Source organism: Leguminivora glycinivorella, chromosome 14 (assembly GCF_023078275.1).
Source record: "Leguminivora glycinivorella isolate SPB_JAAS2020 chromosome 14, LegGlyc_1.1, whole genome shotgun sequence".
NCBI lineage: Eukaryota > Metazoa > Arthropoda > Insecta > Lepidoptera > Tortricidae > Leguminivora > Leguminivora glycinivorella.
This window is the reverse complement of record NC_062984.1, coordinates 17,035,459-17,051,713: the sequence shown is the minus strand read 5'-3', so window position 1 is coordinate 17,051,713 and position 16,255 is coordinate 17,035,459. Positions and strand designations below refer to the sequence as shown.

Below are 16,255 nucleotides of genomic sequence, written 5' to 3'. Positions count from 1 at the left end.
TCCGCTTTGACAACTAATCCCAAGATTTGGCGTAGGCACTAGTTTTTACGAAAGCGACTGCCATCTGACCTTCCAACCCGAAGGGTAAACTAGTCCTTATTGGAATTACTCCGGTTTCCTCACGATGTTTTCCTTCACCGAAAAGCGACCGGCAAATATCAAATGACATTTCGCACATAAATTCCGAAAAAGTCATTGGTGCGAGCCGGGGTTCGAACCCATAATTATTGAACATTACGAGTAAATATTATATTATGATGTTATAACATTCAGTTAAACTGATAGAATATGAGCCATTACTTAATTACAAATAAGTTTTTTGCAAAAATTTCATTTTTGGCACAAGCTTTTATCGCCGATTGTACCTTCCTTTCAACAGTCATCTACTGCTCTCCGAGACGTTTCTAAAAACCCCTTACTCGAAGGAATACGACGTTTCATGACAGATTTCCTATGACCACCTCTCTGCTCCATCATCAGATCAGCTCTACCTCTATGATACCATAATATTGCATTGTCACGTGATTTACATTTGTGTGTGCAAAATTTCAGCTCAATCGGAAACCGGAAAGTGGGTCAAATTTAGCTTCTAAGTTTTGACGCACACTAACATACTAACAAGGCAAGTTAAATAAAAGCTTGTAAAAAGTGTCCTAATCTGCGTATAAGAACCCAGACCTTAGTCGCACCTGATGGAAAGTGACGACAACGCCGAAGTTGTAGCTCACTGGTTCAGTTATAGCCTATTCACTCGTGACTTGAATTGTATTCAACCCAGATTGTATTCAACCGGGAATACAGAAGAGGGGAGCCTGTTGCACTGCTTAGCAGTTCGCATTAGGGAAGAAGAGGCAAACCTCTTCGTGCGAATTAAAGGTAAGTCGACAATGTAAGGGAGAAACCGCTCCCCGCGCCTGGTTGTCCGGGGAAGGAGGAACCAGGTCATGCAGTTCCTGAGCACAGTCTACAGAATGTATCCAATAGTAGACGGACAAGGACACAACGACGGCGATGCTCAAGGCTTTGTAATCCTGCCTTGCCTGCCGGAACGTCGCCAAAGAGTCTTCGAGCTCATTGGTATTATCAAAACAAACTCAAGCCTAAATGGATAGGGCTGGGACTAAAGTTTCCGATATTGTAAAGCCAGCTACACGCTACCCAACTCACGCTCTATACCAAAATCACGTAGTGATTCAATACCCTTAGTACCAACTATCATTGTTTAGGTAGGTAAAAAAATAAAAAAATGACGGTACTGATGGTTTCAATATTATTTTACTCGTTAACTGCTTTTCTTGGCATGTACACATGCCGATGCCGCGAACGCGAGTGTGGACTCTTTCTGCATATCGAATATCGCGCGAGTGTGGAGAGCGCTTAATTGACGTTTGGACATTATTTGACAAAGTATTTTCGCATCACTAAGAAATTCATCATTCAGAGACAATTTCAAAATGGCGGTTTGTTTACATTGTTTAGAAGTTCCATTGACGGCGACTTTATAACAAATTGTTGCCTCAGAGATGGCCTCGTGAAAAGGAAGCGCTTACTGATCCGATTAAGGGATCATGTCGTCAATCCTTCCGGAGCCCTTTTACTGTCCTTCGCTAATGTGACGAGTGACCTTCCTTGCATCTTATTTTCGATCGTCATAAAGACAACATTAGGGCTGCCTAATAATTTCCAAAAATCTAAACTCTGTCAAGCCGTATAACGTTATTATATAAACCGGCAAATGAAAAAACGTAGGCACGACCGTTCCATACAAAATTTTGGGCGACTTTTTTAGTGACAAATTTGTATAGTCATGTTGCATCAGTGCATTAGTATTGGCTCATTAGATTAGAATCAAGAAGCGTAGTAGGTAGGTAAAATTCAAGCCAGGATGTGTTTTTTCGCGTTGTATAGAAAAGCACCTGCCATCAGAAATCCTGCGGGTCGCTGCTGGCACTGAATTCGTTAAACTGGATCGCAGCGAGAGTAGCAACCCTAACACAGCGAGCCTGCGGGAAACTGCTAAGCGGACTTTTTATCTGATCTTGGCCTCTAGCAAAGAGTGTAATCGCTGACGCTACACATTTTAGCGTATTTATGACTTTTTCATCACACCCGCACTTAATGAACTTTCTTGTACCGTACTTAACTTTTTTAGATCTATTTACATATTTTTTACATTGCGAGTGTGATGAAAAACATTGTGTGTAACTCGGGGAGTATGAATATTACTAACTCGAGTCTTTAAATCGCTCCGGCAAGCCGTCGCGATTTAACTTACTCTCGTTAGTAATATTCAACTTCCTCCCCTTGTTGCACAATGTACTATTATGAGCGATAGCTATCTATCGCTCGCTCGTCCGTATGGTGCTCCCACACTACCTGTTATAAATGTTATATAACATGGTGTCGCTCACACTATATTATATAACATTTATAACAGCCCAGTGTGAGAACACCATTAGTGCGACAGAGCCAGTTGCATTTCGATTAGCACGTATCAACAACGATTGACACTTTGGCTAGGCCGGCTGAGGTCTCGAAGATGGAATAGGCATACTAAAAGTTTGAATTGCTGTTTCATGGCGTGATATCTTATGGGCTTTATAGCAATGTACTGTTGACCTTCATTCGCGGGTACCTATATGACATTTTGAAAGTTTTTAGGGTTCCGTAGTCAACTAGGAACCCTTATAATTTCGCCATGTCTGTCTGTCCGTCCGTCCGTCCGTCCGCGGATAATCTCAGTAACCGTTATAGCACTAGAAAGCTGAAATTTGCTATCAATATGTATATCAATCACGCCAACAAAGTGCAAAAATAAAAATGAAAAAAAAATGTTTTATTAGTGTACGCCCCCCCTACATGTAAAGTGGGGGCTGTTTTTTTTTTATTCCAACCCCAACGTGTGATATATTGTTGGATAGGCATTTAGGAAAATTGTTTTGAACTTGATAGGTTCAGTAGTTTTTGAGAAAAATATGGAAAACTACGGAACCCTACACTGAGCGTGGCCCTAAACGCTCTTGGCCGGTTTTTATTTACTTCTTTTATTGAATAACTTAGATGGTTAGTAAAAACTTATTATGATCAGCTAGGTATAAAAGTTTCTATTTTGAGCAAGGTCAAAAATATACTTTCATGTGTTCTCTTGATCCTAGAAATGTTTAGGTACAATCAAGTGCAAAAATATGATACCACGCGCTTATGACACCGGAATCCGGACTAAGAACTAAGATGCTATGGGACATATTTATTAGTAACATGTGTACACTATATTTTTACACTTGACTGTACGCGTTCGGATGAGTAATTTTTACTATGAGAGCACCTAACCACAGATTACTAATACGTAACTAAACCAGGCCCCGTAGCCGAATGGCATTTCTCCGACGCCAAACGAAAGCGATACGCCGCTGGCTCTGTCGCGCCAATACGCAAGCGCGATAGAGATAGATATCTACTAGCGCTTCGTTTCGTGAGCGTTTCGTGAGCGATTGTGCCATTCGGCTAGCCACCCAGGCCCCGTAGCCGAATGGCATTTCTCCGACGCCAAACGAAAGCGATACGCCGCTGGCTCTGTCGCGCCAATACGCAAGCGCGATAGAGATAGATATCTACTAGCGCTTCGTTTCGTGAGCGTTTCGTGAGCGATTGTGCCATTCGGCTAGCCACCCTGGGGCCTATTGCATAACAATTTACAACTTGTATTACAAGCGGAACTCTCTTTCTTATAAAATGAATTGGAGGGGGACTACCGCTTGTAGGTAATATGAGTTGTAAATTGTTATGCAATAGGCCCCTGGATTTTGCCAAAAAAAAATTTGCCCCCTAGTAAACAAGAAGAAATTTAAAAAATTGAGGGCTCCTCTGGGGTCGGAGCGATTATCCTTGAACATAATAGGAGCGTGTTAATAGGAGATTATAATTGAAATAATTTACTTTTCCCAGTTTTATGCTTAAATTACTTCCCGTGTAAAGTCGGTGCGGATGGCTAAATCATAAAATCATAAATTAAATATAACAAGATCATACCATCCCATACATTAAAATGCGACCGCCTACGAACGCGCTTACACTCCACCACACATAGATGGCGCCACAAAAAATGCCTTGTTGCCATCGATTATTTGTAGATTGGCATTATGTGTCAATTCCGAGCTGTAAATCTATGTCAAAAGTGACACTTAACGCCATCAACAAGTATAATCGAAAGCTACAAGACATTTTTTTTGTGGCGCCATCTATGTGTGGTGGAGTGTAAGCGCGGTCTTAGGCGGTCGCATTTTAATGTATGGGATGGTATGATCTTGTTATATTTAATTTATGATAAAATTAAACTCGATAGAATGTCATGTCCAAAAGTAATTTTATTTGACACTGTTATTTTACGTAGGTAGGTGAATAAACAAGCCAAAATGCTTTGGGAAAAGGTAGGCCGTGCCCTTAATTTCATCGTAGTCTGGCGGGGACACTATAAGGCACCCGATTCGGTTCGATTCGGGTGTTATGTCACAAAATATTTAGATCGAAATTGATGAAAGTAAGTCAAAGTAAGTTCGAAATCAATCGAAGGCAATCAAAGTACGAAAGTAGACTACTAAGCCAATCAAAATGTACACTGACATAAATTGGTATATATATATACTTGTCGTTTACTTCTCGTCACAGAGGATCGAGTATTATAGACAGTTACTGTCGAAGTAAAATGTGTAATCACAGTGCATAGACTGCCATCTCTTGAGACAGGCTTAAAACTTTTAAACCTCAGTTTTGACAACTTGGCCCATATTCCTAGCTTGATATGTGTTAAAATGACAAATATTAATATTAGCGCCATCTAGCTAAGCGTACCCCATCAAGCCACCGTACCTTTTTCTGTATGGTACTGGGGCACGTTTTTAGGGTTTCGTACCAAATAGGTACAAAAGGAACCCTTATGGAGCCGCTCTGTCCGTCTGTCACATTACTAAATATGTATCTCGAGAACTAGTTATGCTATCGGTATGTAATTTGGAATAGTTATGAACATTGTCAACCTCTAAAAATTGAAGGTACCTATTATTTTTTTATTAAAATAATTAATATAAATGATAAAAATTGGCCAAAATGAAAGGAGGACAAACTGTACCTAAATGTCAAGTGGGGTATCGTTAGAAAGATCTCAAATTGTACATACCAAGAATTGTGACGACCGGTCTGGCTCAGTCGGTAGTGACCCTGCCTGCTGAGCCGCGGCCCTGGGTTCGAATCCCGGTAAGGGTATTTATTTGTGTGAAGAACACAGATATTTGTTCCTGAGTCATGGATGTTTTCTATGTATATAAGTATGTATTTATGTATTTAAGTATGTATATCGTCGCTTAGCACCCATAGTACAATCTTTGCTTAGTTTATTTATTTATTATTTATTTATTTATTTTAAATGTACATACAAAAAAAAAACCTCTTTCAAATAAAGTAAAAACTGTCGAAATCAGTTAACATCATAAAGAATTATCCCTGAAACATCATCATACTATACAGGTCAGGGCAAATTAGTTAGCGAATTCACCGAGAGATGGCGATATACCTATACTTCTAGTCAAGTCTTTACAGTTACATTAGGAACATGATTATTTTAACTATTGAAAGTTTGCACGGATATGGAACCATCGGTGGGCGAGTCCGACTCGCACTTGGCCGGTTTTTTTATTTTCTTAGACTTTATCTGTCTATACGGAGTTATTGTATGTCTTTGCTTCTCGTGCAAGTTGCTCATACTTGTAAACATAGAAGGAAAGGAACGAGAACTACTTACACTAAATTGTCATTTAGATAAATATAATTCTGATGTAACATTCAGTTCAGTGAGAAGAGCTTGTTCCCATTTTCCCCATCAGGGGGCCGATTTTTGAGTCTCACTGTCACTAAAATACCGGTTGTAAACGGTGAATTGCCTATTATTTTCAGTGACAATTTTCTGAATTCGAACGCGTGAGACTCAAAAATCGGCCCGCAGGTCACATCGCATGGTTGCGAAGTTATACTGGGCCTTTTGACACCGTTGGGCCTTCTTCATCAACGCTGAGCTCGGCCTTCTGATACATCATCATCCTCCTTGCGATATCCCGGCATTTGCCACGGCTCATGGGAGCCTGGGGTCCGCTTTGACAACTAATCCCAAGATTTGGCTCTGCCTTCTGATACAATTGGGCCTTTTTTACTGGACAGTCTGAGTAGAGCGTGGCCCTTCTTCCCCATCGTGATTTCATATTTGTCCATGGCACCACACGGTATGCCCGAGAACTCTTACCCATTGCCGCCTTCTGATACAATTGGGCCTTGCCTTACCTTCCCTGAGCGCAGCTTTCTGATACTATTGGTTATTTTTCATTAAACAACAATAAATAAAGAAACGTCGATATTAGGACGACATTAAAAATGTCGCTGGTCCAAATTGAAAGAAAATAGCATAAGATCGTGAAAAATGGACATCTTTGGAAGAGGCCTTCACCTAAGGGGTTCCTACACTTCCTACAAATTACCCCTAGAATTAATGAAATTAAATTAACATAAGTTATTTCACAGGAAATAAAAGGCTTTTTATTTTATTATTTTACTTATAAGTATTTTATTATTTTACTTGTTCCGTCTATTGTCCTTTGAGTCGTCGGCAACCCGAACCCTCCTTAGAACTTGTACACTCCTTTTTCTGCGTATTTAACACAGCAAAATGGAGTGTACAAGTTTCTAATGGGGTGGCAACGCGCATGTGACACTCTTTGAGTTGCAGGCGTCCATAGGTTACGGTGACCGCTTTCCATCAGGCGGGCCGTGCGCTTGTTTGCCACCGACGTAGTATTAAAAAAAAAAAGTAAAGAAACTTACCGACAGTCTATGAGCAGAGCGTGGTCTTTCTTCCCCATTGTGACTATATATTGGTCCATGATGCCGCACGGCATACCCGGGAACTCGTGTTCGGCCTTCTGACACAGTTGGGCCTTCTTGACTGGGCTGGGGAACATATAAATAAATTAATTATACAGCGTGCAGCGTGTGGATTCCATACGGGCGAATAATGTATCCAGTTATAGTATCTAATCATACGAATCATATAGGATAATCATTTTATTAAAAAGTGTTATTAATTAAGAGTCATTATTTTTTTTAATCTGACCAAGCAGCAATGTACGCCGTCCATATTAACTTGACATGACATAAACGTCATGTCGTAATGACGTTTAGGTTGGTACGCTAATTGATGTAGACGTAATACATTGCGTGCTGAATTATTATGTATGAAAAAAATATCTCATCTATTCAAAAAAAAACTATGTAGTTAGACTCCTTAGGTCCAATACTAATCGTTATTCAAATATTCGCCCGTATGATTACACACGCTGTATGTATACTATAGAGGAATAAGTAAGGGAAGAGCTTTAAATCCATACATGATGTAAATGCGAGTTATTTGTACCTATACTCCAATTGCTAATTCGAATCCAAAAAACTACTACGATGTTGCCACTGCAATAAAATGTTTGTAATATAGTATAATCCTTTTTTATAAAAACACACGCCAAGATAAATTATTTATTATTTATTTCAATCCTTTGATTTATATATTTAATAGTCTTTTATTATTTACATAAATACTAGGTCGCTCGATGTTTTTTTCTTTTTTCCGTGATTTTTAGTTGTAAAGTTGGTATTGCGCTTGTATCACTTCAGGTATCAATAACATGATAAGTATTTTGACAGTGACATAAGTGACATTGACAGCTGTGACATTGACGTATCTATCGTAGTTTTTTTGGACTCGAATTAGCAATTGAAGTATATACGCATAGTTATAGTGACATCTAGCGACAATCACGCGTCAATTAGCGTAAATTATCAGTACTGCTTCTTGTCAATAGATATCGCGACGAACGAAGAGTCTAATGCTCATCAATTTTTAGCAAATATTACAATAGTATTAATGGATTTTTTCCGAAATAAAATTATTGAATTGAATTGAATTGAATTGAATTAATCAGTATTCTGTTTTCAATTCCTACTACTTGTAATATATAAAACTGTTCTAATATTAATTTTTTGGCAGACGAGACACTATTGACGAGTAGTGGTACTGATAATTCACGCTATTTGACGCGTGATTGACGCGTTATTGTCGCTAGATGTCACTATAACTAAGCCTGTACAAATAACTCGCATTTACCATCATTTACCATAGTTACAACTCGTCCCCTACTTATTCCTCTATGATGTATACTACCTAAATAGAGCTTCTTACATTCAACTTGGTACACACGACTGGTTAGGAGCTACGCAACATTTTTACTACACAGACATGCAAATCGCATACAACCTCCTCACCTGATGGTCAGAAACAATGTCGAATAAAGAAAATACCTAGCATCTTGAGTTACATCGAACTCAAAGAGAAAACAGCGTTCGTAGCCGAATGCACAAACGCTGACGGAACGAAACGCTCGTAGATATCTATCTCTATCGCCCTCGCGTATTGGCGCGACAGAGCCAGACTACCTTTCGCGGCATTTCATTTTCGTTTCGCGTCGTCGGAATGCTATTCGGCTACGGGGCCTGGTATAGTTACCAAGAGTAGGTACCAAAATGAAAAGAAACGAGCGAGCTCGTACAGTAAAATAGGAAATTCCTTATTCCCATATAAAGACAAAATACCTAAGATATTATATTTTTTGGCTCCGCAAGTTATCAAGACGATATTGACATACCTAGGTACAATAAATAAGTTTCATTTCATAGAAATTTATGAGCAAAACAGATATAGACACGCTTCGCTATTTCATATGGCAAACTTATCAATATTCTGAAAATCCCTCATCGTACTGGATTCTTGTCCAACTCGTTAAGAGGGCATTCAACGAAAACGTCGTAATAATGTAAAATTGATAGTTTTAGTCGGCAAAATGCTACACTTTCCGTCATCTAAAAGATTTATTAAGTTCAGGATTCGATTAGGACATTTTCTTAACTTACATGTTGTGAGACTGGATTTTTAAAAACTAACTCACTTAATTAATTATGATTTTTTTTCTGGTGCATGTTTAGGAAAACCCGCGAAAAGTGCTGACTTAGTCCGTCTAATTTGTAAAATTTGGATAGTTTTGAATGCTTCAAGTGGTAAATTTGTATTATGTATATCCTGTACTACAATCATCTGAGACTACTTCTTTGTTATAAGGCTTTAGAATAGAGTAAATGAGGATATGATGAATCCAATTTGTTTCAGAAATCACCTCAGAATAAGTGTCAATTTCTTCGAAAACTTACGTGTTTTTGAAGTAGTTTTAATATAAAAATAATCTGCAACGCTTACTCAAACAGATTTTATGCAAAAGTTTTCTATTAATTGCAATTTAATATTTTTGACGATTTTTTAAAAATGCCTCCTTATTACCGGTTACGCGCGCTTGCGATGTCAGTACCGCGGCAGAGCTTGTAGAGGCAGGACGTATGTTAGTCCGCTCCGCACGCGGCTCGACGATCGCGAAGTTATTTTGTCATTGTGTGCGGCACCCGCCGTGTCCAAAACCGCACTTGTGTGCGTGTTTGGCTGTACTGTTGCATGTATACTGCGACCGAAAACTTTGATCCTTGGGTTGACGACTTTGGTAACTAACTAATTAACTTGACTAATATTTTTAGTAAGTATTATTTATTATTGAATATCATTTTAGGTTACTGACTCGTCTCAACAAAATCTTTGACAATAGATGGTACTCAGGATCTGATGATGAAGTCAGATGGTAGTCATGAGTTCTCATCAACCAGGTCTTGAAACCATTTCGTGTTTGGGCTCGTTTGATTCGCCTCAACAAGATCTTTGACAAGAGGTGATGGTACCCAGGATCTGATGATGAAGCCGGAAGGTAGTCATAAGTTCTCATCAACCAGGTCTTGAAACCATTTCGTGTTTGGGCTCGTTTGATTTGCCTCAACAAGATCTTTGACAAGAGGTGATGGTACCCAGGATCTGATGATGAAGCCGGAAGGTAGTCATGAGTTCTCATCAACCAGGTCTTGAAACCATTTCGTGTTTGGGCTCGTTTGGTTCGTCTCAACAAGATCTTTGACAAGAGATGGTACCCAGGATCTGATGATGAAGCTGGAAGGTAGTCAAGAGAATTCATCAACCAGGTCTTGAAACCACTCCGTGTTTGGGCTCGTTTGGTTCGTCTCAACAAGATCTTTGACAAGAGATGGTACCCAGGATCATGGTGAAGCCGGAAGGTAGTCAAGAGTATTCAACAACCAGGTCTTGAAACTCTTCTGTGTTTGGGCTCGTTTGATTCTTCTCAATAAGATCTTTGACAAGAGATGGTACCCAGGATCTGATGATGAAGCTGGAAGGTAGTCAAGAGTATTCAACAACCAGGTCTTGAAACTCTTCTGTGTTTGGGTTCGTTTGATTCGTCTCAACAAGATCTTTGACAAGAGATGGTAATCACTCTTTTATACTCTGGCGCATCCACTGTCTCAGTGTGTCAACAGTCAACTAAAGCAGGTAGGCGTAGCGTAGTTGCATTTCCTTACAAAAAACTAATACATAGATGTGGACCTTCCTGTGCTCCATGCAATTAAAACAACATAATATTTAAAAACCGGCCGAGAGCGTGTCGGGTCACGCTCAGTGCCTACACTGAGCGTGGCCCGACACGCTCTTGGCCGGTTTTTAAAGCCGCGTTGGTAAATAGCCGCTCGGCTCTTCCGTAGTTTTCCATATTTTTCAAAAACTACAGAACCTATCAAGTTCAAAACAGTTTTCCTAGAAAGTTTATAAAGTTCTACTTTTGTGATTTTTAAATATTTTTTAAATATATGGTTAAAAAGTTAGAGGGGGGGGACACTTTTTTTTTCCTTTAGGAGCGATTATTCCCGAAAATATTAATATTATCAAAAAACGATTTCAGTAATTCATTTTTAAATACCTATCCAACAATAAATCATACGTTAGGGTTGAAATGAAAAAAAAAATCACTCCCTACTTTACGTGTAGGGGGTACCCTAATAAAACATTTTTTCCACTTTTTATTTTTGCACTTTGTCGGCGTGACTGATATACATATTGGTACCCAAATTTCAGCTCTCTAGTTCTAACGGTCACTGAGATTATCCGCGGACGGACGGACGGACGGAGGGACAGACAGACAGACATGGCGAAACTATAAGGGTTCCTAGTTGACTACGAAACCCTAAAAACACATTTTAAATATAAAAAAAACTACTTAAAATTAAAGAAAACCGATCTTAGTTCCATTATATACACGGTGTTTCCGGTATCACTCAAAAGCTCAGACACCCCAACTGATTTTTATTTTTTTAAACGTATCTAGAATGTTCATTTTTAATCTGATGATTATTATTTTTTTAAATTGAGTTTTAAATTTTCTGTGCAGCTCTACTCGGCTTTTAACTCTACACTCAATAAAATAATTGCTAGCTACCATCATAAACCTTCAAACTGTTTAATTGTGTACGTTACTGCAACGACATAAGGTTTACCAATAGACAGCTATGTCAATGTAAAGCACTTTAACCTGTGTCACAGTAAATTTCAAATTGGACAGGTGACTCAGTAAGCAAATTTAAACCTAAAATTCAAAATGACAAGGTTGTAATTAGGTACGAGTTCAATTTGTTATGACTTATGATAAACTTTAAAATTAAACTGACGCACAACGTCTATCTCGTAGCGGAAAAAATAATCGTCCAAGTAACCAGCCAGTATTAATACCCTTAAATACTGAAAAAGGTATACAACCTCTAACAATATGATATGCACAATGTTGTATTAAAAATTTGTAGAATGGGCACGTAAACAATAACTAATAATACAAATTAAAACAAAAAATATTACCCCCATCAAGATATAGCTCAATCGATTCTACTCTCGATTCTGAACAAACAGTTTTCAGGTTTTTAGTGTTAAGTGAAACACGGTGTATATGTACCTAGAAAACATCATCATCTTCCTTGCGTTATCCCGGCATTTGCCACGGCTCATGGGAGCCTGCGGTCCACTTTGACAACTAATCCCAAGATTTGGCGTAGGCACTAGTTTTTACGAAAGCGACTGCCATCTGACCTTTCAACCCAAAGGGTAAACTAGACCTTATTGGAATAAGTCCGGTTTCCTCACGATGTTTTCCTTCACCGAAAAGAACCTAGAAAACATATCATATACAAAATGAAATAAAACTAAGAAAACGGATTATATTCATTATACGCGATATAATCTGATTCCATAAATTTATTTCATGAGTAACTATCGCGGTGACAGAAGACAATATTATATACACAATTTATTATATTATAAAAGTTTTTTAATTTATTTCTTCCAAGGCTACACACGTTTTAATAAAAAAAACTGTGATAAGTTTAATAATTAAACTAAAAGGTCAAGTATTTATGCACAAAATCATGTATGCAAATATGTAATATATATGGTGGTGTTTTTACGCAAGTATCAATAATGGTTAGTCCGCAACGCTACTGACGGCGTGGCGGTACCGACCATGAATGCTATCCCTTTCGCTCTAGCCGCACGTAGGGTTGGTTCGAAGAGGATCGCACGCTATGTCTGTACCGCAGGCTACAATCGTTATGCTTCTGGTTATAGTGTGCGTCTGCACACAGGCGCACGCCAGCGCCGCCGGCGTCGAAATGCGAGCAAGCAGATTTTTTGAAAGCGCTCTTAACGTCCAGAACAGTGACATTTGGTGCAGTGGAATTTCTGATGATGGTCAGAACCGAACTTGCGACTTTGGTAAAGCATTAAAAGCAGTTTTAAAAAATACTTACACATTTCTACATAATCCAACATTCGCAAGTAGCTTTCACCAGAACCCGAAAGGCGATGGTTTTTTTTTCTTAAAAAATATTTTTCTTAAAAATTATTTTTTATTTTTTTTAATGTTTGTTCCTCGATATACATTCAATCAAAAAAAAATCGATAATCGAGAGATTATCGATTTTTTTTTTGATTGAATGTATATGCATACAGATTGGTCCCATTTTTCTCAGAACCCAGTTCTGATGATGGGATCCTGGAGAAATCGAGGGAACTCCTCGAATCTGAAAGGCATACATATGGTGATTTTTGTGTTTTTAAAGGAACAGCATGCATTTAGGTACGGAACAGTGACATTTGGTGTAGTGGAACTGCTGATGATGGCCAGAACGGAACTCTTCAAATCTGAACGGCACGCTTATAGTGACTTTGGTATTTTTATAAGATTATCATGCACTTTCGCCCAGAACAGTGACATTTGGTGCACTGGAATTGCTGATGATGGTCAGAACCGAACTCCTCAAATCTGAACGGCACGCTTATAGTGACTTTGGTGTTTTTATAAGAACAGCATGCGCTTACGTCTAGAAAAGTGACATTTGGTACAGTGGAACTGCTGATGATGGTCAGAACCGAACTCCTCAAATCTGAACGGCACGCTTATAGTGACTTTGGTATTTTTATATAAGAACAGCATGCACTTACGTCCAGAACAGTGACATTTGGTGCAGTGGAACTGCTGATGATAGTCAAAACCGAACTCCTCAAATCTGAACGGCACACTCATAGTGACTTTGGTATTTTTGGAAGAAAAGCATGCATTTAGTTCAGAACAGTGACATTTATTTAGTTATGTTTGTTAAGCATATTGAGTTTTCAAGTCAAAGTTTGTATAGCTTTGATTTCTTATAATATAATCGGATTCATGATTGAGGAAACTCCTCAAACCTTAACGGATTACGTATATTCATTTGTGTTGCCATCTAATAATTAAAGCATTAAAAGCAGTTTTAAAAAATACACATTTCTACATAATCCAACATTCGCAAGTAGCTTTCACCAGAACCCGAAAGGCGACGGTTTTTTTTTCTTAAAAATTATATTTATATATATTATACTAATATGTATGTAGGTTTATTTATTGTATTTGTGTATGTTTATTTTATAATAGTAGGTATCGACTATAAATTTTAATCCACTCAAAATAAACAGATAACTAAACACTAATAACAATAAAAACTTAGAACTATCAAAATAAACTATTCCCTGTCGTTCCCGGTGCAAAAGTGCCCATGACGCTCGCAGCGTTTCCGCGTTGAATTACAATGGACAGCTTTTGCACCAGGAACGACTCGGAGCGGGGGCTTTCTCCTTTTTGCCTGAGTCGACGGCCTAATTCGCGTGCAAAGCACTTCGCGTCTGTTCCCCAGCTCCCCGCCGTCTCTACCGCGAATGGGACAAATATGTAGCCCGGGCCAATGGGAAGATATTTTAGGCGTTTCAAGCCCGCTTGCGATTGAGCCGCCGCTCCGGCCGCGTGCGAGGTGCGGGAGATGTGGGAGGCAGCGAAGGTACTGACACACGTAGCGTCCCATATAGGGCTTCCAAATACCGGACCTTATCCAATACCGGTATTCATTCCGGTATTGGCGATTTCAATACCGGGATCCCGGGATCCCGGTATTGAAATCGGGAAAATATAAAAACCAAGTAATTTGCTTAAAATAACAAATTTTATTCAAAATTTCGTTTGTTACTTTTCATGCGTGTTATACTACAGCGGAATCTTGCCAATCCGACATACAAATGGGTCAAATCGATTACATTTCGAACTTTAAAAGTTTCGATTTCAACCCAAAACGGTTCGCAAACTTATGTGGCCAAGTCGGTTCAACTTTTATTGTTTTTAAGTATACATAGTTCAAAAGGCTACGTCCTGTGCTCTTTATTTTTGTTATAAGTGGGACTGAGGACGCAGCATAAAAGCAAGCGGGAAAGAGCGCCAGATCTCTACTCAGTTGATTCTGTAAGTTAGATATCGCCGCCAGATCGGACATTTTGCAAGAAGACGCGGCCATAGCAAACCATGTTTTCTGCCAAATCGATCTCTTTAAGCTCGTGCGGAAGGGAACCTTTTACATTTTAATAATAACAGGCCTTTGCCTACCTATAACAGACGATTCAAGCAGCATCCTTGCGACACTTACGTTCGTGGCTGTATAGCCCAATTCGAGAGAGGATCCATCGTCCGCACACAAGGCAGGTATATGCTCCCCCAGATGGGCGGGGGTTAGAGGCCTGCTCGTGACGCCTCATGCGTTTATCATTAAAGGAGGAGAACCAGGCATTGGCGTGCTTGGATTGACCGTTATGAACAACACGGCGCCACGTGGGTCGGTCTCTGGTCAGTCGATGCCACTGGCTGCATGGAATATCAAGTGTGACCATGTCACGCTTCACGCAATCTTTAAAGCGCAGCATTGGCCGTACGACCGGTCTCTTTGCATCTGCAACCTCTCCCAGCAGAATTTAATGTGGCAAATGAGTCCGCTCCATGCGATACACATGCCCGAGCCACCTCAGTCGCCTCTTCTTTAGTATGGCTGTGATACTAGGAAGCTATGTCTCATTCATGCTGTGTTACATTTTATAGTCAGTGTTAATGTTGTAAATTGTACTGTAGATTTAACTTTAATATCACTTCATTAAATAACAAGCATTAAGAGCATTTCTCTATTACACACACTCTATAGTTTCATCACTGACTTTTGAAATTAGAACATGAGATGATTACATTTTGTCTTTGGAAACACATTGTCATCAATATTTAGTGGTATTTTTGTTTTTCGTAGCGCTAGAGGCGCTAAAGCAGTAATAAAATAAATCCGCCAAATCATTCAACAATTAGCCAATAAGCTATATGTTCCGACATAGATTATTAAAAATCACATTAAGAAATAATCTATGGAATCACACATTACTTTGTGGAAATCCATGATAGTCAAAATCAAAAAGGAACACTTAATTTACGGATAAGAAAAGTAATTTTCATCATTTTGATAGTTGAGTAGTGAGTTCCCAATTTCTTACTATAGGAAATGTTACGGCAAAGTTTTGAGCTAGAATTCAACACACTAACGCACACGTACAGTAAAAATAGAGTAGCTACGGTATACGTTAGTTCATATGCATTAGGTAACCAATTTTTTGAAAAGTTATATATATGATATAAATGCATCAAGGCGATTTGTTTACAGAGAATCTGTGGCCTGTTGTAACTACGTTTGACGTGTTGCTTCTCTGTCACACTTACGTGCGAATTCACAAGTGCGACAAATGTGTCAAAAAATGTTCGCGGCAGACCCTCCTCAATGAATGCTTTTGACAAGTATCTTTAATTCTTTATCTAGGTAATCATCGAAAAAAAATATCATTTTCTTA

The 16,255-nt window shown here is 38.9% G+C and overlaps 1 protein-coding gene across 1 annotated transcript in view; it reads right to left on the bottom strand.

Moving 5' to 3' along the window:
• LOC125233279 (galactokinase-like) overlaps window positions 1-16,255 on the bottom strand; it is an 81,793-nt gene that overhangs the window by 26,656 nt on the left and 38,882 nt on the right. Inside the window, exon 5 of the mRNA XM_048139231.1 lies at window positions 6,865-6,990. Coding sequence (XP_047995188.1) covers window positions 6,865-6,990 — 126 coding nt within the window. The remainder of the gene's footprint in view (window positions 1-6,864; window positions 6,991-16,255) is intronic.